General features: G+C 43.0%; 2 protein-coding genes across 2 annotated transcripts; both read right to left on the bottom strand.

Annotated features, from left to right (window-relative positions):
- Positions 1-250: 250 nt before the first annotated feature.
- tdrkh (tudor and KH domain containing) lies at positions 251-5,374 on the bottom strand. Its single transcript, XM_079577497.1, has 14 exons — positions 5,310-5,374; positions 4,127-4,284; positions 3,959-4,050; positions 3,561-3,762; positions 2,918-3,057; positions 2,197-2,488; positions 1,928-2,094; positions 1,682-1,857; positions 1,520-1,584; positions 1,300-1,451; positions 1,111-1,218; positions 987-1,041; positions 742-809; positions 251-663 (listed from the first exon to the last, which is right to left on the bottom strand). Exons 2-13 carry the CDS (start codon positions 4,269-4,271, stop codon positions 754-756), a joined length of 1,650 nt encoding a protein of 549 aa, XP_079433623.1. The 5' UTR covers positions 4,272-4,284; positions 5,310-5,374; the 3' UTR covers positions 251-663; positions 742-753.
- Positions 5,375-5,577: 203 nt separating this feature from the next.
- tmem94 (transmembrane protein 94) lies at positions 5,578-23,644 on the bottom strand. Its single transcript, XM_079578156.1, has 33 exons — positions 23,507-23,644; positions 21,619-21,736; positions 20,625-20,915; positions 19,729-19,848; positions 19,374-19,501; positions 19,073-19,209; positions 18,657-18,862; positions 18,228-18,379; positions 16,139-16,241; positions 15,981-16,067; positions 15,755-15,871; positions 14,357-14,413; positions 13,295-13,399; positions 13,026-13,199; positions 12,738-12,950; positions 12,136-12,448; positions 11,647-11,820; positions 10,844-10,946; positions 10,236-10,441; positions 9,417-9,598; positions 9,072-9,204; positions 8,769-8,884; positions 8,602-8,701; positions 8,419-8,527; positions 8,075-8,264; positions 7,921-7,998; positions 7,748-7,833; positions 7,476-7,557; positions 7,246-7,400; positions 6,951-7,045; positions 6,785-6,878; positions 6,470-6,640; positions 5,578-6,250 (listed from the first exon to the last, which is right to left on the bottom strand). Exons 3-33 carry the CDS (start codon positions 20,646-20,648, stop codon positions 6,178-6,180), a joined length of 4,083 nt encoding a protein of 1,360 aa, XP_079434282.1. The 5' UTR covers positions 20,649-20,915; positions 21,619-21,736; positions 23,507-23,644; the 3' UTR covers positions 5,578-6,177.
- Positions 23,645-25,746: the final 2,102 nt, after the last annotated feature.

Genomic DNA, 25,746 nt, shown 5'->3' with positions numbered 1-25,746 from the left:
CGGTAGAACATTACTTTTCTGAATTGTTGTAAATATGTTTACTACATTGTATATATACACACATATAATATGCCTAAAGTATAAGCAAAGCACTTTGCCACTTTATTAAGATAGACCCATGAAAACTGCCAACTTTTGAGTATTTAAAGTCCAAACCATGGTTTAACAGAAATGAACTAGCCACCAAAAACTGGTTTATATATAAAACACACCATCACATAAAATAAACACTTTATTTTAAATAGTGCAACTTATCACATCTTTATCCTTGCTAATGACAAATTAAATATTTTAATACTGAACATATTTCGACGACATTCAAGAAATGCAGTTTCCAAAATACTTATACGACCTTTACCTGTGACTCTCTATACATCTTTGCATATTCACATACAAGAAAATGGGGAAAAAATATATAGGCATGGTTTTCTACAAACCATTAAAAGCCATTTAATATATTTTATCACAGTGCTTTATCATACTAATAATGGCACATTCCTCTTGATCAAAGCATATCGTAACAAAGCAGCATTGGTGCAAACTGAAGAACTTGGAGCAAACAGAAAATTGATACAGTACTTGACAACAAGGCTAAGGAATATGGCTGGAAGCAAAACTGAGCAGATAAGGCTTGAATGTTGAGGAATCGTTAGGTAGGGTGGCCTGAAGATGAAGCATACTTCAGTGAATCAGACACAAAACTTTATCTGTTTGGAAAACAGAATTATTATCAGTTATTACCTTAAGCAAGTCTTAAAGCAGCTCATCCTCCAAGATGTCATCAACACTTCCTGAGATCGAAGGTGCTTCTGAAAAAAGGCAAACCCCATAAAATAAACAAAACAGAAACAGTTTAGATCCAGACTACTCTTATTATAAAGCTGAGGATAACTAACAGGTAACAAGATTAATAAAGATTAAAGATTAATAAAGAGATTTTTGACCTCATCTTTGGTGTAATGCATTCCTGTTCTGAAGCGACCTACCAGATAAACTGATGCAGGAGAGACTCAGCTCTGAAGATGCACCCACCACATCATTCTGTGAGAGAAAAGTCCAAATCAATCTCCATTTTGTTTGACCTCAAAACATTGCACAATAAACACTCACCAGCATTTTTTGCAGACAGTCTAAATTGTCCCCTGGAATCTTCCCATTCATTTCATTAAAGCTACAGGCGTGACCAAGTTGAACAAGCTCTTCGCCAATATCTACTGTCTGAAATCAATTTTGGAGACAAAGAGAGAGTTAGGACACACAGTGTACCAGTGGAACACAAAAACAATGACCTGAACTGACCTTTCCTTCAGTGCAGTCATAGAGCTTGACACTGGGCCATGATGAGATCTCAGAGTGAGAGTAGCTGCACAGTTTGGCCTGCAGAGGACGCCACAGGGCACAGTGTGTCAGTCGGTCGAAGTCATCCAGTGCGACCTCAGACCAGGAGTCGCCTGAACACAGAAACCGAACTTCAATGGTTTGTAAAACGTTTAAACCATATCTAAATGTTTAAAAATACCTTTTGGTTTTATTCCAGCCAAGTTGCACTCAATAGCTTGGAAAGGTAAACTGAGGAAGTCACTCCTGAAATCAAACACATTAGGGAAAACATATTTCAAACAATTTCTCATTGTCTAGGGAAGGATTTACACATAAAATGGTAGAGATACTGAGCTGGTACCTCATGCGACGCAGTGTCTCCCGAGGCAGTTCTCCATTGTCACCAAAGTCCACATAATACAGGTCCACTAGTCCAGAAGGCAGCGCCCCTAGAACTCTGGCTCTGTTCCATGTCCCATGGTCCTGATAAGGGGCAGCAACAATGTCCCCAACCACGACGGCCTCCACCCTCTGGTCCTACACATGAACATGAGGTGTAACACATGCAGAGCTTACTCAAGTGATTAGATCAGCGTCCCGTTCTTACCGTTGGATTCACACTGCTGTAGAAGCGGGTCATCTCCTCAATAAGTTTATCCAGTTGGATAGAGCGCACCCCCAGGATCTGGATCCAGAAGTGGTTGGGGTTTTCAGATGCTGACACATAGACCTCTAGGTGCTCATCAGGCTGGAAGCTGAGGTCTGGGCTGGGGACTGACAAAAACCACCATACAATCAAATAATGGTTGGGATAAAGCGGACAATAGCTTGTGAAATAGTACAATAATTCTTGTATCCAAGAAAACAGACACTCACTTTCAAACTTGGAGATTTGTGCGAGTGAGTCAGAAGAGATACTGAGGTCTTCCAAACTGTCGGTGCAGTTGCTCTTCAGTTCTTCTTCCTCAGTCTCCTCTTTGGTGATCTCCCTCGGCTGCCGTTTCTCTGCTTCGCGCTCAACACTGTTATTATTCAGGGCCACCTGAGCTTCTGTCTCCATACCCTCATCGACTTTGGGATGGAGGCGGCGTTTGTGGCGCAAGGCAGACGACTTGCAGATCTTGGTCCTCACCAACAGGTCCTCCTTCACCTTCTCCAAAATAAGGTTCTACACACAAGGACAGCAGTAGCTCATAAAATATTGCAAACTCATTTTTAGGCAAGAATTATGGACATTGGCAATCAACATGTAACTTTTTTGCATACAGTATATTTAACTTGTGACATTATCCAAATAGGTAGGACTAAATGGCAGAGCTGTATAACAAAAATAGGGACAGGTGGTCACCATTGTACCACTGGGTCAAAGGAACTTGAATCATGGCTCACAATACTGAGTTGTGGTACAATAACAACCAAGTTTGGTGCTAAATGTGTATGTTTACCATTATATGACTTTTTAAATAACGAGCAACAAAACCACATTAACTTTAAAAATAAATCAGCTGCAGTCATTGGAATTAGTCACTGACAGCTCTGAACAATGTTCTGAGAGACTGAGATGTGCTGTATGTTTGTAGTGTGTGTTGCTGCAGACCTTAGCATGCTGCACCTCCTGCTTGCTCCCAGTGATGGTGACGCTGCCTTTAGCTCCAGGACCTTGAGCTCTTTCTTTGGAGCAGACCACTTTCGCCCCCGTCGTTCTCGTGATGTGTTTCAGACTCTCTCCTCCACGCCCTAACCCCAGAGAGAATGCACAAAGACATACAGTATACTTCACTGCTCAAATACCAGAGGATAAGAATATTTTTTCCAATGACAAATCTTTTAGTGATGTGTGGGTTGGTGGGTCAGGTTTGATCAACATTTTTTAAATGAGATCACAAGGGAGGGGGTGGGGGTATTTGGGGCGTCAAAAAAGCCATGGCCGTGTATATCACTGTGTTAAGCCACATTGAATTGTAACATTTATTCAGCAGGTTTTTGATGCAAGTATGAGACGCATTTTCATAAAACAAGGCAACAACTTTGATGGAGGCCAATATCCCCCGTGTCCACAATCTGTAATAGTAGCGGGACGGGGCGTGTTGTAAAAATAGAAGCATTGTTGAGGGCTGGGTTGGGTAAGACCTGCTGGTTGAAAGAGAAAAAACAAAACCCTGTGCATCACTAATATCCTTCCACCAAATACAAAGTACATTTGTTACATTCCAAGTAGCATTGAAACACTGCTATGTTACCAATGATGCGTCCAAATGCAGTCTGAGGGACTCCCATGGTCTCAGACACTGGCTCGCAGTCAGTGACCAGGCTCTCCAGCACACAGCGGGCCAGAAACACCTGCTCCTTAGAGCCCTGCAGCAGGAAGCACACCTCGCTCTTGGAGCTGGAGGAGACGGGGTCAGACAGCACCCTGACATGGGCTCCAGACTTCTGACTCACCTGGAAACACCGCAAACTGTTGTTATTGTTACTGTATATACTTCAGCTGTACTGAAAGTTCCCCAGGTTAGGGCTGGACAAGAAGGACCAGGACAGTCCTGTCAGTAAATTATGTACATAAGAGTAAGATCTCAATGCAGGCACTTCACATGTGGAATAAAATACAAGCCGATTATATCTGTGATTTGCTACTCACCACATCTAAAAAAGTGGCCTGGTATCTTGAGATGTTCCTATAAACTTCTACAGGGAGAACCATCTTGGAAACTTCAATGTCTGACTCCTGACCTGCTCAGGATCAAACAAAGGCTTAACATTATCAGAGGCAAATCACAGCAAACTCATTTAATGTCACTTCACTCACTATTGCTGCTGCTGATGTGGCGATACAGCATGTATCCCACAGTGGCCCCCACAGACAGACCTGCTGCCAGAGCTACAACCTTCCCTGAGCTTATGGGCCCCCCTGGCCCTTCTCTGAGTGCATCCATGATGTGCTGAGCACACATCGGGGCGCTCCACCTAAAAGATACACACAAACACACACAAAATGTCTAGTCAAAGCAGCATTTTAACTTCATACAACCTCCCCAGTGACAGGCTCAGGCAAAGCTCCATGGTGTGACTGCCATTGTGTAAGTAAAGTTAAAAAAAAACCTAAATAAAACAATGACCTAATATCTTAAAGAAATCAACATAAATGAAGTTTAATTTTGGTACATTCAGTTAAAGCTTTGATATCATTCTGTTGTACGGCGACCTCGACTTTGAGTGATTTGTTGCACTTGAATCTTCCCATTCTAAACCAAGCCTGTATGGATTTCATAAATATCTCTTGAATCATAATTAGCCAGACACAATAAAACCAAAACAGAGTAGACAGAGTGCCTGAAGTGTCTTTGGGGATGAAGGCCATGCCGCTGAAACGGAACAGACGGAGGAGCAGCACAGACAGACCGCACCATGCAGGACTCTCACTTGAGCGCTTTGGGACTGGAGCAGACAAACACGTGCGACTGTGACACTCCCACCTCCATCTGGGACCTCTGATGCTCGAGCGCTGAACTAACAGGGTGAGCAGGCTGGGACAGTTCGTGCACAGAAAGAACACATCTAGAGACGTCCAACTCTAGTTTGGGGCATAATAACGGACTGTTGTAATGTCAAAGAGCAGACCGTGACAGTCAAAGCAAAACCGAACCAATGACACGACAAGTTCAACAACTAATTTATCAAGAGTATCACACATGCCATGGTGACCAAATCACACATCGTTAAAATGTTAACAGTTTCTAGTCTATATACACACTGGGGGACCTAGTGCGTACAGTAACAATGTTTAAGAAACCCTTAATGCAGTAGTGGGATTACTCTGGTGGGCAGCAGGCTAAAGCTAGCCCTGTTTGCTGAACAATATTAACACGCACACTTTTCATGACACGCTCATCTTCCGGTCATTGACACAACAATATGGAAAGCACAACATCTTGGGCGAAACTGTCAACACCAGATTAAAAAGGCAAATAAAAAGAACAAAATACACTTACAGAGCTTGCCCTTTGCGGTCGATGTTGATGATGTCCGCGTCAAGCTTGATGGCGGCGCACGCGCCCGGAAGTAGAATTGCACCGGATGTCGCCAATTTAAAATGTAATGCACATTATCATGAAGATAACATGTACAGACAGATAAAAAAAAGAAAAAAGAAGTAATTGACTAACACTAGAGCAAATTTGTTCATACATGAAGACTGTGCAGTGGTGGGGGATTAGACGCAGTAAAAATAGATAAAATTATATTTATTTAAATCACCTCAACAGGACAGAACAAATTGGCTGAACTTTTTAAAACCATTTTAAGAAAATACAAAATATACATTTATGGAGCATTTGGTGTGTCATGTTGTGTGTAAGAGTGAATAAAATAAATTGTACATTAGATTCCATGTTCAAGACTGAATGTGACAGAATCTCATGCAGCATTGTTGGGAGCAAACTTGCACTGGGGTGAACACAATTGGACAAATAAAACTTTAACAGTTATCTAGTATTGACTCTACAATGTTGCTTTTACAACTTCAAAAGAGCCAAACACAGTCTATTGGAATTATCTTTGAACCAAAAGTTTCAATAAAATAATTTCAGGTACAGCTTTTTCTGTTGTCTCTGAGAACATGCAACAATGTATGGACACAATAATGATACTTTTCATAAAACATTCCTCATGCCTTTAAAACAATTTAGATAAATCATTTGACATTTTCCTCTTAAATTAATGATTTGGACACCCACCCCATTTGTCCCCACAAAATATTGCAGTTGGTAAAAGTTAACATTTGGTTGATGGCTTGATTGTTTGCACCAGGATCCACCCATAGCACTGTGGTCTGCTCTTTCTGTATTGTCAGAGCACAATTCAAAAGGGAGAGTTCATGCCCAGCTTGGTTTCAAACTGCAGCTTCTGTCGCTTCTGATATCGCACTCGCACTCTGAAAAACATAAATTACAAGTTTAAAAAATCACAGTAAACAACCACATGGCACACTCCTTTGCTAAAATGGTTTAATAAATAAAATTGGTTTACAAGGATAGGTTGGCTGTTTCGCCAGTGGCCAGAATCTACTACTGTACTCATTATTGATACATTGAACATGCTCTACCTAACATACTGTAAAACCTTTATTCCATGAGGGGTCCAAGCTGCGTACCGTATTTCATGCATTTTGACGACTTCATTGACCACCACCACCAGCAGAAGAGACAGCGACATGAGCAGCCAGGCTAACAGAGGTATGTCCCCCAGTCTGAAGACTAGCAAGCTGCTGTGGTCACGCCACAACTGGTAATCCACCGTGGCCTGCACCATCTGACTCAGCAAACTACAAACACAAAGCATGGCATCTCAAAGAGCTGAAATACAATGTACTGAGAATGGAGTGATCAAACATCTGGATTACGGTTTTATTCCACCATATTCTTTGAGTTTGCCACAGTGTGAGCAGAGAGAAGTGAATGTGACTTACACCACTGGGACAGTGAGGCACCACCAGGTGTTGCTGAAGGGACTCTTTCTCCACAGAGACTGAGAGCGGTGCACGTAGCTCAGAGAGATCACCACTGTGAGAGCAGGAGAGATTTAGCCCCACAACGTCATTCAAATACACAGTAGGTGTGATTTACAAACCTTACCAGTATGTAATACAAGGAAGGCTGCCATCACCTTCTGAGTCAGCAGCAAACTGCTGGACAGCTCCCCGAACCAGTCAGGAGCCTCAGCTGAGGAGCTGGTACCGAGAGAAGCAAGAACAAACTACTTTATAGATGTAATTTTTTTTAAAGAATAGATTCATTGTCTGTTAGCAGAATGGGCCAGAAGTGAATAGTGACAATATAAAGATGTGTGTTACTTTAAAGTCCCGTTGTGTGAAAATGTGGGTAATGACCCAGAGCACTTTGGTGCCTGCTCAAAGGTGGTGCGCTTTACCTGACTGTGAAGATGGAGCTGGCAGTGCTGTTGTCTGTGAGAGTTCGATTACTGCTGCGACAGACCTCCTGCAGCGTGAAGCCAAAGGCCAGCAGATATGCACACGCAGTCAGGCCAAACTTGAGCAGAAAACAGCCCAGGAAGTAGTTCTGGGTCTGTCCAAATCACAACACAGTGAAAAACAATAATAATACATTCCAAAATAGTTCAGCAGGAATCTACAACTGTACCTTCTTAGGGATGGCGTTGAGATTCTTTCCAGTGGCTACAGTCATTACTGAACTGTCGGGAGGTTTACCCATAAGGGACGCACTGCCATAGAACACACAATTGGATTTACAAGATTGCAAATTGAATATGTTATCACTTTTACTGGTGATACAAAATGATCCCATGAACAAGTCTTAATTTAAATAGTCAAAAAGTCAAACTCTGAGTACAGACCGAGGCATTTTTAGTTTGGAGTAAATGTGCAGTGTCATGTTGATTAAAATAAGCTTACCTGAGCAGTGGACAGCTGAAGCAGGACACCCACAGGATGTCAGTGGTGTTGATAGGAGGAGGTAACTGGGCCAGGCAGGCCAAAAACTTCAAATAAATGTAAATATACAATTTATAAATAATAATCAACAGTGATTTTTTAAACCAATGCAAGTTTAAAGTAAAATGTTTAACCTGGATGACGACAAGACTGAGCTGGCACTGCAGGAGAAAGAGAAAGCACTTGCGGATGCCATAGGTGGTGTGTCGTGCCTGAAAGGACCAACACACACATGAATAAAAGGCAATGTAACATTAGGAGAATAATTTCAGCCATAATGTCTCCTGCCTGCTCAATGAGTCGGACCATGCTGACACTCTCTCCTCTGTGGAAGGTGACAGAACAGCCCAGACTGTTGAGCTGTCCAGACAGTCTTAAAGGGGATAGGCCCTCCAGCTCCCCACTGAACCCTCCTCCCGTGGCATAGCCAAACGTCTCCCACGAGCACTGGGATGGGTACAGAGGGTCCAGCGATATGCTGTCAAAACAAGAACACCACCACTTGATCAAGTGTCTCTCCACAAATGGGTGCATGTTTCCTCTAAAAAATTCAGTATATTGAATATGATGGGTTCTTTTTAATGCTGTTTTTAGAGTATGAAGTGATGTGATTGTAATGTTTGGTGTGGTACCTCAGGTCACTCTGTAGAAAGAGGCGGCCGTTGCGGAAGTTGGCAGAGCTGCCCAGACAACAGGTGACCTCCCTGTTCTCCTGCATGATCTTCATCATCTCACACATGGCTGAGGGAAAGAGCAAACACTAAACACGCCGAAGCAGAACATAGGTTTATAACTGATCTTTGTGGAGTACTCACTGTCAGGAGTGCAGTCAGTGAAGAGTGGCACCAACAGAGGCACATTATCAATGTTTTTCAGGTGTGGGCGAACCTGGTGGATACCACGAGGTAGTTTGGCCTGGAAAATAGTTTAGTTAAGTACAAAAAGAGTGGATAAACACTGCATTAACATGAATACAAGTTACCCTATTGCAGTCCTCCAAGAAGCTGGGCACATCACTGTCTGTGGGCTGGAAACTGACCATGTCGGAGTGAGCCTCCTCCTCAGGCAGAAGAGGACCCTCTGCTTCATCACGAGAGTCTGTGGAAACACCAGAAGCAACAGTCCTTCAGTCTCTACATCACTTCAGAATAGACCAATATCTACATTTTAATTTTTATAAGTACAGTACATGTTGAATTAAGATTACCATTCATAGTGAATAGCTACTTAAATGTCCTTTGAACTAATGCTACAATCAAAACATGCTAACAGTGTGGTACCATACCCTGGTGTAGGTCCTCGTGGAGAGACCCGTGGCAGGGACTAGAGGGCGCTCCATCACACGGACTGTCCCCATTTGGTGTCAGAGAAATGTGACAGTTCCAGCCTGTCTCCAAACCCATCTTCTCTGCAAACACCTGGACACAAACGGACTGGAGTCTAGTACAGAGTAATCCAATATGTACTCAATTCAGAGTGCTGTTACGTAAATATAATCATAACTTAGAAGTGCAATTTCTTCTAAAAGGTAAATTGTAAGTAAATGCACCACCTCTGGTCTCAGTGGTCATACTTTTGTGAGAGTCATTTGGAAACACAAAATCCCTATAACCATCTCCAGCCCGTATACCTTGCTGCGCAGTTCGTCTTCCATTGAAAAGTAGACAAAGCGGATACAGGCAGTGACCAGGGCATCGATGAGTCTGACCGTATCCAGTCTGGCCTGAAACTGTGAGGACACCATCCCAATGAAGATCTGTCCACTGAGGGCCTGCACACAGTCCTCCCTCTCCGCGCCCTCCCCAATGCCCTCTGTGAATGAGATAAAGAGAGATGGACCCACACAGGATAGTTAACTCATTGCAGTGTTGTTTTGTCGGCCTAAACATACCTTGTCTTTACGGCAAAGTTCAATCATTGTGCTCAAAAAGGTCCAAATAGAATAAAATGGGGATGGCATGAGGGAATATCTTGTATTTTGATGTTTTTTTCTATGTACTTTAGTGCTGGACTATGTTTCTGTCTGGGGTCCTGCCCACTGAACCCCCTCCTCTGATTCGCTCTTGGCCTGCATTCACACTTCACTGTAGGCTACATAAGTTCAGAAAAACATTCATCAGGAGACTCTGGAGAACGTCTGGATCACATTTTGTACATGAAGCTCAAAGATTGTATTAAATGTACCAATCAGGCTAAGAACCGCACTCTCATTTGGCATTATTCATATTATACGACATGGCAACATACTGAAGTTTAGCATCAGGTGGGCAGAGGTTATAGAGAAGAGGAAGACCGTGCCATCTCCTTCCGATTTGAAAGACAAGATCCTTAGTCTTGTTGTGTTATTTGTTTGTGCACCGTGTAGTTGGCAACGATTGTTACCCTGAATAATTAGCATATAGAGTGAGGATGAGAGTGAAAATACATTAAATATGGTTAAATATGGTACCATCAGAGCTCCAGCTGTTTCTGCAGTTGTGCTTGAGGGGGGTGGTGGAGGGCAGCTCCAGCCCCGAAAACACACAGGGCCCAGGGGCGAGCTCCACACACTTCCCATTCAGCTGACTGGACAGAGACACCTGCATGGGCTTATAGGCAAAGGCTGAGCAGTAACCGGACAGACAGGCACGCTGGTAGAAATCCAGAACTTTCTTTCTGCAAAACATGACAGAAAAAAACATTAACAGTACTTAGAAAAGCCTCAGACAAAAAGTACAATAATGTGGTGGAAATGCTGTGCTTTGTTGCATGAACTTGCTCTGCAAAACTTTGGAGGGAGGAAATAAACAAGTACACAAAGCACACAGCACATATCCTTAAACAACTTCAGAAGCTTTAACATCTGGGAGAAAACCTAAACATGAACTGCGACACTATTTAAGAATCCCTTGCATTTGCGAACTTGCTTGCAGAAGCAGGTTTTATACATGACACATCCTGATGGAGACTGATGGAGTTTTCAGAAGACATTATAATACCAGTCTTTGCGATATGCTGCCTACAACTGAGAATTTGATTTGACTGTGATTAATTGTTTCACTCCAGTATGAACCGTACCGGTCTGAGCCTGAGAGAGGATAAATGTCCATTCCATCCCAGAAGTCAGTGCAGGCCTCCAAGATGAGGTCAGCTGATCCATGTGAGAGCATCTGGACATGATCTGCATCGGATGCAAAGGAAACATGTTTGACATCAGACATATGCATCTCAGCATCACAGCTGGTTTGAGGTTATAACAATGAGGTACTTTTGTGCATTTACTGAACAAAATCAGAATGCATGAAGTGAGTCAGTGCGTATGTCTGAATAGAAAGGTTGCATACAGTATCGGGGGTAACGCGTTAGAGCACTCTTCTGTAAAGAACGTATTTTGTTACGTTTTCGACGCATCAGGTCTCTCAGCCTCAACATTTCCCTGCTCCCAGTGCAGCCACAATGGCCTCAGAGCAGGCGCTTGTGCCTTGACAGAGAGAAGCTGTTGTTCAACTTTACACAAGCTGAGGCTTCATTGAGTGTGTTCACATTGTAAAAGTAGGATATTCACCCTATTTGCTTTTAATCTGTGCTTTAAATAGTCAAGCTTATAGGAGCTACTCACCGTGTTTGTTGACAAACTCTCCACAAAGATCAATTTGTTCATCTTCAGCAAACTATCGCCTGTTTCATTGGTAACGCAGGAGTACTGTAATGTGTTACTTTCATAATAAAGAAGCGCAGAAACGTTTCCAGAGGAGTAACGAGGTAACTAAACTAGTTACTTTTAAATGTAACGCTACCCAACACTGGTCATGTATGAGGCCCCAAGTGACTAAAGATCAGAGTTTCCCAAGTCCCAAATGAAAAGTCCTTTAAGAACTCACTGGAGGAGGAGTCCCGCACAAACAGCGAGATGAGGTGGGAGAGGGGAGGCTGGCGTTTGGTGAAGTAATGCAGGCGGCGCGAGGTAATCTCCTTAGTCTTCTCTCCTGAAGGCAGTTGGTACAGAGCCAGGTGGTTCTCCTGTTTGAACAGCTCCCGCGCTCCAGGGGTGAAGCCTGTGTACAGGACTTCATGTCATTCAGTGGATAAGGAACATCCACAGGGAATACAGAACACAACTAAGCTCTTTTAGTGCAATTGAACACAAAAATAATTCAGATCAGAGCGCTTATGCTGTATTAAAGCCCCCGTACCTGATTTATTTTCCATTTACAACAATGAAAGAATGTTTAGTCAACTGTGGTCCAAACCCATTTCTAACAATCATCTTAACATCCTTATTCCTCACAGGGATGAGTTTAGAAGCATGTTTCACAACTTTCAGGGTCACCATCTTTACGTAACAAAAGTTATTGTTATACAGTAATTACCAATGAGTCGGGAAAGTTCACAGAGGCCCCAGGGCACGGACACAGGCTGCACGGTCCCATGGCTCTCCTGGAGGGCCAGGTTGGACAGGTGGTCGGAGAATCTGCAGAGCTGCTGCGTTACACTGGCATTACACAGGTTCAACATAATGTTCAGTCCCAGAGGTTTGAGCGAGGGCAGGTGACACTGCCAGGACAAGTCGTCAAACTGGATACTAGTAGGGTTCTGTTGATCCTGGGACAGGCTCAGCATCTCCAGGTGGTAATCACATACAAAGTCGTCTGCCTCAGCGTCTGGGCAGCCCAGCCCAAAGTCCTACAACGCAAGGAAGAGCACATATGAGCCCCAAAGTAACACTAGACCCAATGTGTGAGTGTGGCCTCAGCAGAGCAGCAGACAACTCCTGAACCACTACAGTCAGAGATTGTAAACTTAGACACAAAGAAAGTTGACCCAGAAACAATGGGCCTAAGAAGATACAACTTCCCTTAATTCTGACATACTGTACATACAATATATTTATGTATTCGTATTTTTCTATTTCTTTTTACATGGCAGTGTCACCATATGTAACCGAAGTGTTGAGTGCGGGTGTTCCTCTCGCCTGTCCCTGGTCGTCCTCTCCTCCCTCGGTGTCATGGCTGAAGCTCACATTAGACCCAGAGTGGTGCTTGGTTCGAGTGCGTGTGTTCTGGGCATTCTTCAGAGGCCTGGGATTCTCTGAGGATGGAGCTGTATCATGAGGCGCTTCAATCATCTCTACAGCCTCCACAGGGGGCGCTCCAGGCTGAAGGAGCAGTGCCTCCCCCTCCTGAGCCTAAACAGAGGGCACAGGTAACTTGTGCTTTGTACATAACAAATACAGGCTTCAGGCCTTAGTGTTTCTGTCAACCTCGTCCTGGTCGTCTTCAGTGTCCATTCGGCAGAAGGAGTTGATGGACAGGTCATCTCCCAGGTCGTCCTGACTGTTGTGAGGAGGTTCCACTCTTCCACTGAAGAACAGCACAGTCTCCGGGCTGGGGTTTGGCCACGACAGAACACCCTGCTTATCCACACAGCATAAAACCTGTAGACAAAAGACGTAACAGTTTCAGTTATTATACATGCCGTTAAAAGGGTCACAGAAACAATGTGATTTACAGTGGATCATGTGAAACTCACAGTGACAGAGCCCAGAGTGTGTAGGAGGCTTGAGGTGTAGCACAGTGTCTGAGACTCTCCTTTCAACACTCCGATCAAATGTCTCCACACGCAGCGCAGCATCTCCTGCACACAATACAAGTTCCTCAAACAAATGTATAGGTTTCAAAGAAAGAAATTTGAGCCAATACATTTCATTCAGACTTTGCACATTTGCTTTCAAATGAATAAACAAAAACATGCCCAGGATTATATACAAAGTAATTTAGCATCACTAATGCTGAATTAATTACCCAATTGCAGTTTTACAATTGTCAAGAACTCTACCAGAGAAAGTGGTGAGCCACTTCAAGTCTAGTACAATTGCATTATTTTATATTAAAACCTTAACATTACAGGAAAAACACTTCATTGCTGCATTCACTGTGGGGACTGTATGGAGGAAAGTGGTTACATTAAACCCCACAATCCAGAGGAGATTTTTACAAGTTCAAAGAATCAAATATACACATGTTTTTACTGGGCTTCTTTGTTGTCTAGTGATTGTGTAATGAGAAAGATCATTGAAAAACAAGGGGGAAAAAACCTTCAATAACATTGGCAACAATCCAGATAAAAGCAGTGGAGAGGACAAGCCATGCAACAGGAACATAACATGAAGCAAGCAGAGAATACAACCGTTTCAGAATCAAGGCGTTTCACTAACAAAGGGTGTCAGTGCCACTTGATCTAAATATTGCAGCCTTTAATTTATGTAATTATTTAATAACATAATAATCAATTTGATAATTATCAAGGCTCCTCTTGATGAGAGTGGCAGGTGCAGACCCTGGTTCTAGGTGGAAGGTCTTATATATAAAGATATTCATATATAAGTGATTTGCTTACAAATCTTCCAAATTTAAGAGAACCAAATAAAGCAAGGCAAGACAACAACGATAATCATCATTGGATATCCATGACGTCTTTTGGCAGGTGATAATCAAAGCCATGTGCAGGTGTCCAGGGTAGGGCAGCAGTGAGGTAAAGCAGGTGATCAAGTGGAGCTGGGGATGAGGTTGAGCGAGTCAGTGAAGGCTATACCTGAGAGGAAACCACTTCGGTGTAGCTGCTTAGTGTGTCTTCAGAGAATTTAGCAAGCTGGGGCAAAAACACAGCAGGTTAAGGCACACAGGAGGCCTCAGTGAGGGTTAGATTGTTAAGACTATGAAATTAATTTCTTAAGATAAAAAACATAACATGCTTATGCTACCAAGTCCACTGCATCAGTCTAATCAGTGCATGTTAATAAACAACACTCTGTGACACAAGTTATTTCTGTTCAAACAAGTGTCCCATAGACAGCAAAGCTCTTCTTCAGACTGAAGTCTTTCAACATCTCACTTCTGCTCAGAAAAATATATATATATCAGAGTGTAGCATGGAACCACTCCAAATATAAATATCCAAATAAAATATCCACACTGTCATAGACAGCGACAAATGTTTGAGGAAAGCACCAGCCTGTTGACTTCACCCATTAACCTTAAGACCTTTCACTCTAAAAAGACAACTGTATTACTTAGTTACTGCATTAGACTTTGAATAAGCTACCAGGATTTGTGTACACTGAACTCAAATATAAACACAACACAGTTCACAAATCTGTGCCGATAATCCCTCCCACCTCACAGGTCTGGCATATCAAAATGCTGATTAGACGGCATGAGTATTGCACAGGTGCACCTTAGATTGGCCACAAAAAGTCCACTCTGAAATGTTCAGTTTCACACACAGCACAATGACACAGATGTTGCAATCGGCATGCTGACTGCAGGAATGTGCACTGATTGATAATCTCTCTACCACAGGCGTCTCCAAAGGCGTTTCAACCAGCCTCACAACTGCAGACATGTAACCACATCAGGACAGGACCTCCAACATGTTCATCTCCAAAATCCTGAGATCAGCCACCCGGACAGCTGCTGCAACAATCGGTTTGTATATTACCAAAGAATTTCTGCACAAACTGTCAGGAACCATTTCAGAGAAGCTCATCTGTTGCTCGATGTTCTCATTGTAAACGACTCGAGTGGGCAAATGCTCACATTCGACGGCGTCTGGCACGTTAGAGAAGTGTTCTTTTCACAGATGAATCCTGGTTCACTGTTAAGGACAGATGGCAGACAGCGTGTGTGGCTGAGTAGTTTTCTGGAGTCATCGCTGTGAATCAAGTGGCCCATTGTGGCAGTGGGGTTATGGTATGGACACAGCATGTTCAGCATCTTAATATTCCAGACCTGTGAGGTGGGATGGATTATCTCGGCAATAGTGCTCACTAACACAGATTTTGACAGATTTATGAGCAATATTTGAGACAAATTGGTCTATTATTTATATCGAAAATGTGTCATGTCTTTGAATTCAGTGCATGAAAAATGGCAACAGAAATAAAAGTCCAGTGGATTTTTGTCAATCATGAGTGTTGGTAGGGAACCTTACCAAGCCAGCTGGAGACGCTTTGCTGAACTCAGCCAGGACACGAGCCTCTCCAAACGCATTCACAAGGACCCACATGACCGGGAAGAGCAGCGGCAGGATGGGCAGGACTCCCATGAGCTGGAAACACACATCAATTCAATACACACATTGCACATCAGTGGAAAAAATAGCCTAAAGCATAAAGGTTAGAAGGACAACAATGAGAAAACAAGGAAAGACACCTCACCTGAAGCTGAAAGAAGTTGTAGCATGGAGGTGTAAGACTAGGAGCATCAAAAATATATCGGATGCTGTTTACAATCAAAAAGGCAGTCTGAGGACAGAAGAGAGACGCAGGTTAGACATGAAAAAGAAAATATCATGGAATAGACTGAGGGCTCTCACCAACACAATGGGACACACCAACTTCGTGATGACAGACTGAACAGTGAACCGTTCATTGTCCAGCACTGTCACCGGACGAGACAGCGCCAGCTCCAGGCCATTTCTGAAAACACACTTCAATTGTTTCTGTTTCTGGTGTTTTGTGCGGACAATTCCAATTTGAAACTCAGATCCACATATGTTCTTGAATTAAACCAGGTGTACACTGCACGATTTTGGCCGTATTGGACGAACAATGACTTGTCACGGGGCAAATATTATGTTGTAGTTGAAAATCTGAGACAGGGATAAAGCTTTAAAATAGAACCGTTGTACAGCTGTGTCTGATATTTTGGAATGCAAGTTGCAGAGTGAGCGCTGCAAATAGGATCTCTGTCAGTGTCCTGTCAACACCGCCCCGACGCCAGAGTCATAAGCAACAGAGGCCGGACATCTGACTCCGCATTTTACAGGACTTTCCCTGCACTTTTCCGCAGAAATAAACACCGCTAGCATGCGGCACTTGCCTCAGCTAAACACACGCAGAGCCGGTGCTGGCCCTTCTGGGGCCCTAAGCAAAAATCCACACGGGGGCCCTACAGTGGCTATTCGATGAAGAGAGAATCCATTTATGGTCAAAACAGCTCCACTGTTCCAGGGCAGAAGCAGAACATACAGACCTCAATTCAGGCCCTGCCCCCTGTGTGAGAGCCACTAACCACTAAGCCACTGTCAGACTGGTATTTAGGACGACTACTAGTCTATTTCTCTTTTTAAAATAGTAAATGGCAAATGGTCCCATTCTCTCACCTCTGGTCCCTGACCCACAGATTGGGAACCGCTGATTTAAAACTAACTGAAACCTGCTCCTGGCGGTTGTTTCTGTCGGAGCACTGAGAATTCGTTTTAGATTGTGCACATTCAGAGAACCAGAGTTACTGTAAGTTACTGAACCATGTGGATTCAACTCAACAAAAAGGCCACGGACACAGTTTTACTCTCGTCTACTCGCCAAACTACTGTCCTGATGCCCCAGACTCACCAGACACAATAAGAAGAGAGTTCAACCTCTTAACTCCCGTCTGAACCGAGAGCATTTTCTCCCGTTCAGCTTTACCCAAATCCTGTAGGCCAGTGTAACACCTCATTTGAAAGCTAAGACCTACAAAACTAAATTGATCTTTTTCCTCACGTCATCAGATTTTTTTTCATCATTTTTTTTGTTGGGCAGTCTTCTCATTTTTGTCAATTTTTTGTGACTTTTTTGTCACTTTTTCGTCCAATTATTCGCATTTTTTTTGGTCAAATTCTTATCACTTTTTTGTCCATTTTTTGTCACATTTTTTTCCACATTTTTGTCCATTTTTGTCTTTTTTTGGTAAATTTTTTGTCCCTTTTGTCACATTTTCATCCTTGTTTTCGTTTCAGTTTTATTGCTATTTTCACACCTTTTTTCCAGAGGCTTTTGGATTGGGGTTAAGCTGGAGAAAATGTGCTCGGTTCAGGTGGGAGTTAAGGGGTTAAATGAGAGAGAGGCCCAGAGTTGCAGCCCAGAGTCCGCGCAGAGAAAACATGAGAGCAGCGCTCGGGACACGGGTGACATGATGCAGCCGCGGAGGAGCCGCGCATGAGGCGAAGCACCGAGAGACAGGGCCGAGCGGGGACACGAGCGGAGAAGCACTCGCGCTTTGGAAGAGACAGGGGGACGGCGGTCGGTCTCTCCTGCTCATTCACTTCACCAGACTACTCCGTGTTGATGTTATATGTGGCGAAGTAGGCGGAGAGAGAGTGCGCGCTGGAAGAGCCTTTCCCCGTAACAACGCGTTGATCAATCAGTGAAACAACACCGTAGTTTGACTGAGATGCGGGGCCCTTGCAGCCGCGGGGGCCCTACGCACCTTGCGTAGTCTGCGTATAGGAAGAACCGGCTCTGAACACACGCCGTCTGAAGCCTAATCGTAGCTACGATTCTCTCTTTGAACCATTGCACAGTGGAGATGAGGCTCACGATTTTACGATTGTCATGCAATGTGACATCTAAAAATCTCACAAGACAAAAAAAAATGATCGCACAGTGTACACCAGCCATTAGAAATAGTTTGAAACCTACATGACTGTGTCCAGGACCGGTGTCCGGACCACCCTGAAGAGCCGATGCTGCTGGGGACTCTGGGGTCCCCTCTTATCGGTGACTTGAGGAGAGGGAGGGGGGGAGAATGGGGGAAAGAGGTCTCCAGGCTCCAATACAATGTGCTCATCATCCTGATAGGAACGAAATAACAATTTATTAAATAATCGCCAAAATGTCTAAACCTCATCAGTTGCAGACAACAAACTGTTAACTGTCACCACCACAGTTTTAGTGGTTGGAAAGCTAAATGCTAAAGGGGGAAAAAGTGCATAACTAATACAACACTGCCTTCCTTCTCAACCACTTTTATATAGCCCTCTCTACAGGGGCAGACTGAACATGTTGATATAAGCATATCCATTGATCCCTTGAAGTTATTACTATAAAGGTTATATAAATCAGACTAACCTTGATCCCTCTGAGAGAGGCAAAAGCCTCCTGTCCAGGTCTCAAAGCAATAATGTCTCCCTCCACCAACAGGCTGATGGGACAGTTGACCAGCTGGGAGTCTCGGTACGTCCAGTGGAGGGACCAGGACGGGGACATGGGGGTGTGCAGGTCAGGATACATGGAGGCGGGCCAGTGCACGTCACTCTCACAACCAGACAGGTAATCTAAAACAAGTTCATTCATACTCATACTGCTTTAACCATAATTTAAACAAAATATATATATATTATTTAATAACAACTTCCATAAAAAGCTGATCAAATTCAGTGGTTCATCATGTATTTGTGCTGGGGAACAGCCAATTAACTTTCTTAAGCTTTGAGCACAAGAATAAACATTCAAAATCTGTCTCCTCATCAAAGGCAGTGGCTCACCATTGAGCTGGCTGATGATGGCTCTGAGGCGGCCCACCATCTCAGTTTTCTGGAGCCTTTGCTGTCGCCGCACCAGCAGCAAGTTCACCAGCAGGAGGAGCAGGAGAGCAGCAGCATTGGACAGCTCCACTCCAGAGCTGTGGACACACGTTCATGGATAAGAGAAAGACGGACGGACCAGATACTGTGCCTAAGTTAGAGACCCAGAAATACAAACATTGTATTTTCTTTAATTATACCGTATAATCAAAACAAATAAAGCGCACACAACTGATCAAGGCAGATGAAGGAGTGAACTGACCTGCCCTTCGGTTGGCTGCCATAACAACAGAGGAATCCCAGTATGACCAGCAGAGAGAGGGCCACCCCCGGCCAGTGCAGACAGGAGTGACGGTTCCCATGAAACAAAAAGCTGTTGCTCCATCGTTCCTATTTTAGCGCAGTACACAAAAACAAACATAAGAAACACTGCAGCTACTGCACAGTTACTCTACCTAGCCTGCTCCACAGGCTGCAAATGGTCTTACAAACTAGGGCAATTGTAAATAAACCATTTTTAGATGTTAAGCTGTTTGTATCGTGAATTGAAAGTGATGGCGTAAGTCATTTCAATGAAACAATAATTTTCAACCAAAGATCTGGTTAGCAGTTTGTACCAGAGCAGACGAGTGTCGGCGTGTGGTCCTCTGGTGCTGCTCTAACAGAGCCGTAAGCTGGTCCCGGAGCTTCCCCAGAGCCTGCCCCGTGGACAGGCCCAGAGCGACTACATCCTCCCCCTGAGAACAACAAGAGCAGAGTGTCACCACTGCAGAAAAATACATTTATTAAAAAAGCACAAGCAATATCAATTCAACCTGTATCATATTGTACTGTTAGCATACAATATGATACAGAAATACAGAATCCATTCTACAGACTGTTGTTTTGAGATCTAAGCCAAAACGAACACTGCTAAACAGTTATTCTTTCACGGCAATGTTTATATTACACTTAAACATACTGGCCTGTCCAGTCAGTGAGAATGACCCTTTTCCCACGCTCCCAGATCCCGCTCTCTGAGACCATACAAACATGTTCCATTGTGGGGGCGGGAGTTATAAATATGTAACTATCCAAGAAATGAAACTGTAAACACTGGAGTCCTCTTCAAAACAAATGACCTTTGCCTGTAAACCTGTGGCCTGTGAAGTAATTTATAACCTGACCTTCCTCACAAATCCACACTGGAAAGGTTGATGCTTGTAGTTGCAGTTCAACAATCTGTCAACTCGCAGTTAAGCTTGGACTAATTACGGCACAATTCAACAAACAAAATAAAGGAAAGACAGAAGGACAGACAGTAAGGGCGAAGAGAAGACAATCCTTAATTATGAAGTTTGTTTGTTGTGACTGCAATGATTCTCAGAGTTATCCTGTCTGTCACTAACACACAGAGAAAACTTTGTGGGGAGAGAACGATACTCATGCATGTAAAGGCCCATTGCAACTCGATGACTCCTCAACTCCTTAATGACTCGCCATAAACACCTTTATCTTGGCAACGCCCTCCTACCTGCTTCTTATCCTGCGTCTCCATGGTAACCACAGCAGCTCAACATGCTCCGCCCCTCAGCAGTTGTGCCCAGCAGGTGCTGCTCCCCTCTGGGATTGGGGAGATGGTACAACTGGGCCCTCTCCAGGGCGCTCCGGGACACACTGCTCTGCTGGGACCAGCAGGAATGACTCCAGGCTGGGCCTCAAGGGATTCACCCAGGCTCCTCTGCAGACTGCTCCAGGACACCGTTTGGATGGGACCAACAGGAACTTTAGGTGGAGTAATGTCTGTTTCTCATGAGGAAGAACTCTGTTGGGAAAGACACAATCAAAACATATTGATGAAACTTTAATGCAAAATGACAACAACAGGACTGTTTTTGAGAAAACAAATGACTAAAAAAATGTCTAATAATATATTTGACCTGTATTTAACAATGAAAGACACAGCAGCAACTCCAGAATAATCTGACAGAGGGTGTATCAGAGTTCGAAAGGGGTGCGATTTTAAAATGTGGTTGTAATGCACCCTTTTTGGGACTCTAGACCCCAGAGGACGCAACAATCGCAAATGTTTTAAGTTGTAGGCTAGACCTATGAGACAAACTTCACGAAGACAGGCCCCATCCGCCGCAGAAATTGAACACAAGAGACTGTGAGCGCTATGCCACCTATTTAGGATAAAGCTAAAAGTATGGATAGTTTTGTGGGTCAAATTCACCCACTCTGCTTAAAAACATTATGCAATGATCTGAAACCACAGCATCTCACTGTCAAACACGAAGTTTGATCTGAATTTCTCAAGTGCGACACGCAAATGTGATGAAAAGCCTGGATTTATGCCCACTTAAGAACCAACCCTTACGAACACTTAGTATGTGCATATCAGAATGGGGAAGTGTTGGGGGCCTGAGAGATTCTTAAGACCAAAACCAATGACCAAATCAACAGAAGCAACGACTGTTCCACAATGTACAATGTTGTGATAAACATACACATTATTTAGAAAGTACCATTGTGTAGACTCAGTATTGCAGCTGCTGGACCTCAGGTGCCCATGGGGGCAGCTCTTTGTTGGCATAGAACTCCTGACAGCCGATCCTCTCGCTCTGGCCACATAAGCAGCTTCCTCTGGCACAAAACACAAGACAAGTCAGCACTTTGTATTGGCCAGAGCAACAGTCCCCTGCGCCTCACACCAGCCAGGCACATCAGAAACATTATCCAAATACAGCAGGCTCAGAGACATGTTCAATTATGTTTCACCGTATAGCTGTTACTAAAATCATTTAGAGTTTGATTACAAAACAGATGGAAAAATACAAATAATTCTGACATAAGTATTCATTTTCTCCTACTTAACAACAGCACATTCAGTCCACTGCCCTCAATCATAGCAATAGCATTAATGTGGTAATTAATTGCTCATGATACGGATATGCTGAACGAACCCACTATATGTCAGCACATCCATACTCACTGATAGGCAGCCGATGTGTGGAGCCTGTGTTAAACCAAAAGCATAGTACTACAGACTAGATTGAATAACCCTGTTAATCCCTAAACGCAGCAGTGAACAACAACAACCAGGAATAGAGCTGGCACTTTGTAGTAACAGTGTAATGCCATTAATTTCAACATAAATAGACATCCAAGAATCCATCTATATTTATCACACATTTACCTACATTAAGTCTTGTGGCATGTGGTAACTAAGTAACATAAAATACCATCATAATAAATATATACAAAAACTGAAAACTGAAATTGCATTGAATAAAAAAGCCACCCGTTTCTGAGAAAGGGGTTACAAGTGCAGTATTTACGACTGAGGATGACATTATTGGATTTAGGAGTTAGTCATTGTTAAACCACTGCCATCAGTCATGTTATAGTTATTATAATAATAGTGTTAAAAGGCCAGACCGCCTTTGCTATCCCTGATCGCGTCAGATCTCTGAAGCTAAGCAGGAGGGCCTGCTTGGTACTTGGATGGGAGACCGCCGGAAACACCAGGGTAGTAGAAAGTAGAAAGCAGTGTGTGAGGGAGTGGTTGGTGGTGTTCGGAGTGGCCTTTGGCGCAGATTGGCTGCCTCGCTTCGGTCAGTCTGCCCCAGTGCTCCGCCAAGTACGGTGTGAATGAATAATGCACGGAAGTGCTACGTGTCTTTGGTAATCTGTCAAGTAGTCAGGTATTCAGAAAAACAGTCACTGATCTTCACCTTTGACAAAACAAGTCCATTTCCATCTAAGGTTTGCTGTGAGCTGTTCCTTTTCAACAATTACTAAAATATTCTGTTGCCAGTTCAGTGTTATTTATCCTTCAGTCGGTGGGAGAGCGCCTATATGTTTACTCATGCATTATTAGGACTCAGGAGGCGTTATTGAGGTATAAGTGAAGTGCAGTGATTCATGTAATGGTGATATATATAAACCATGGACCTACAGCCAGCATCTTATATAACATTCCCAATAGATCACATTCCTTTTCAACTTGGCGCCTTGTAAAATACGTCTTACGTCCTAAGGTAACCTCAATATAGGCCAATCAAATACACATAATATATGTTTTAAAAAATGAATAAAATATTGTTCAAGAATGAGAGGCCATGCTGTGACACTTCAGCTCATAGACTGATATGTAGTTCGTACTTAGTCGCGAAAATGGCATAAAAACAACCATGCTCATGCCTTTACATATTAAAATAACAGCTCAAACAAAACCCTGTTCCACTTGTGTTGTTACCTGATGTTTTAGCTCGAACTGGACTGACCAGGACACACAGGCGTCTCCTTCACGTCAAAGACAGATGCTTCTGGCAGAGCCCGACCAAAGGGAGCATTTGCTCGCTGTTTTCAAGTACTTCTGAGCAACTAAATCTGCAATTACAGCAAACCTACCTCGGGGTAAAAGTAGAGCTTGAATAGTTGATGAATACGATGTTTGTTAGCCGCTGAAATGCTGGTAGTTCCGTAGATCTACTGCTGCGCTGCGGCCATGTTGAGGTTCTGCCTGGAAGCGACAGAGCGACTTGTGATTGGACGCGGTGAAGACTCTGCGCTCTGATTGGTCAATCCAACAGGGGGCGACAGCGAGTCTGTTTACGGCTCTGTTTTGAAATAGGAAACTTCAGCTTTCAGGGTGACTCTCTGGACGCTCTGGACCCGAAACTGGGGCAAATGCCTCTTGTGTAGTAAAGTAAGCTACACGTAGGTTGAGGCTGAAATATTTAACAATTTATTGCAATTTATTGTTTGAGACAGTGGTGCCATGATGAAGATGACCTAAAAGAGACTCAAGTGTTTAGATATTCTAAAGGTCATATGATTATTATCATTTTTAATGTACTTTTGGACATCTTAGCCATCTTTTGTTTTTGTTTTTGTATCCATAATGTCTTTAAAGAAATATTTATGCTTCCAAAATTGTGCAGACCTTTAAAGAGGGGGTGTTATGCTTTTTTCAATCACATAGCACCAGTCTATAGCACACTACAATGATGACCAAACCTTCTGTTGGTCTGTAAATGCAGTAAATTAGAATAACTGCCTTGTATAAAATTGCTCTCTCAAAATGGCTGTAGTGAATGTCTTGAAATAGGCCTCTGTCTCTTTAAGAACCTCTGACCCTTTCAGACACGCCCCCTCCACACACTGTCTGTGGCATCAGTGGGGAGGGGGTTCTGCTGAGGAGCAGTGATTGGTTACTCGGCTGATGACGAAAGCTCGGAGGCGTTTCCAGGAGGTCGGGGCGTTCCTAGGAGGACTCAGGCAAACCTATCCCTAAAATGGCCGCCATCAGAGTTTTTACAGATTACTCAAAAATACGTGAATGTGCCAAGGCAACACTTCAGGCATGTTTTTAATGAGGGAATGACATAATAACATGATGTAAAGCTTGAAAAAGTCGATTTTTCATAATACCCCCCTTTAAAAAAAATGGATTTCAAGGCGGAAAAATATGAATCACATGACCGGGAGAGGTTCTGTACTTTGCTTGACTCTTAACCTAATAACCCCCACTTAACTGAGAGCATTTTTTCCAATTCAGCTTTACCCAAATCTAAAAGATTACAGCCTATAGGCCAGAGAAACACTCCATCTGAAAGCTAAGACGTACATAACACAGAACTTTTTTTTTTACGATATTTATTCATTGCTTATTTATTTATTCATTTTTGTCACTTTTTAAATCACTTTTGTCACTTTTTCATCGCTTTTAAATAATTTTGTTTATTGACAAGTCAGAACAATAAGTTACAACTAAGCTCAACAACAAAGGATTTTTTTTCCCCCCTTGTCCCTAACAAATACCCATGAACCCCCCCATAAAAAATAAATGTAAAAAAAGACATTAAAAAAAGATGAGTGTGCTTCAAGTTTTTTATTTTTATACAGGCTCGGAAAGTTTGCAAACTAGCGTTCATAGAGTTATTACAGAGAGACCACTGAAATATGTTTGTACATATGACCCACGTGCTCGTCACACACCCCTTTCGTCATATGCAGGGTCCCTGTGTATCAACCATCAACCGACTATTAAATAGGAGACTTTGACAATGTTTTAGCTAGATAGCTAACCCAACACCTAAAGAGGTCTGCTACTGCTTTACCTACTATTATTTATTACATGTAATTCCAAGTGAGTAGAAGTACAACCTTGGTCGAACATAATATGATGAAGACGTGTGATAGGTTGAAACATGTTGGCTTGGCAAACGAAAGGCCCTTTAAATACATCCTCATGCAGCTCCTATTTGCTTGGGGGACCTGGGTTTTTGGTCTTTCTGTCATTTTTGATTAACCTCATCCCAAGAGCACCCTATACATTTTTTAAAAGTATATAGGACACCAAGAGCAAGTAGTCATTATGCTCATAATATCCTTCGTTCGACACATCATTTGAACAACTTTGCATAATAAATATTGCTTTGGCTGCTGGATTCAAAGTGTCTGACGGTCCTTGACAGTGAAGCTTTATTAGAAATGTAATTTAGTGCATACCATCACATATTTACCCTCATTATATATATATATATATATTGACAATGTATTACACTGTTTTCAGATCAACATTCAGACATAGGGAAAATACAAATACGCTTCACCTTGTATAAACTGAGTTTGATATTATCATTGCA

This window comes from Gobius niger (genome assembly GCF_951799975.1).
Source record: "Gobius niger genome assembly, chromosome: 19".
Lineage (NCBI taxonomy): Eukaryota > Metazoa > Chordata > Actinopteri > Gobiiformes > Gobiidae > Gobius > Gobius niger.
Note: the sequence above shows the minus strand (reverse complement) of the source record. Positions and strands in the feature narration are given on the sequence as shown.

Coding starts and splice junctions, on each gene's coding strand:
- tdrkh (XM_079577497.1), bottom strand. CDS start 4,271: ATGTGTGCTCAGCACATCATGGATGCACTCAGAGAAGGGCCAGGGGGG. Junction 1,452..1,519: donor GGCTGGAATAAAACCAAAAG/GTATTTTTAAAC, acceptor TTCTGTGTTCAG/GCGACTCCTGGTCTGAGGTC. Junction 1,219..1,299: donor ATGACTGCACTGAAGGAAAG/GTCAGTTCAGGT, acceptor AATTGATTTCAG/ACAGTAGATATTGGCGAAGA.
- tmem94 (XM_079578156.1), bottom strand. CDS start 20,648: ATGGAGACGCAGGATAAGAAGCAG. Junction 19,502..19,728: donor GCCGACACTCGTCTGCTCTG/GTACAAACTGCT, acceptor GCGCTAAAATAG/GAACGATGGAGCAACAGCTT. Junction 7,558..7,747: donor TTCAGCTGTCCACTGCTCAG/GTAAGCTTATTT, acceptor GTTCTATGGCAG/TGCGTCCCTTATGGGTAAAC.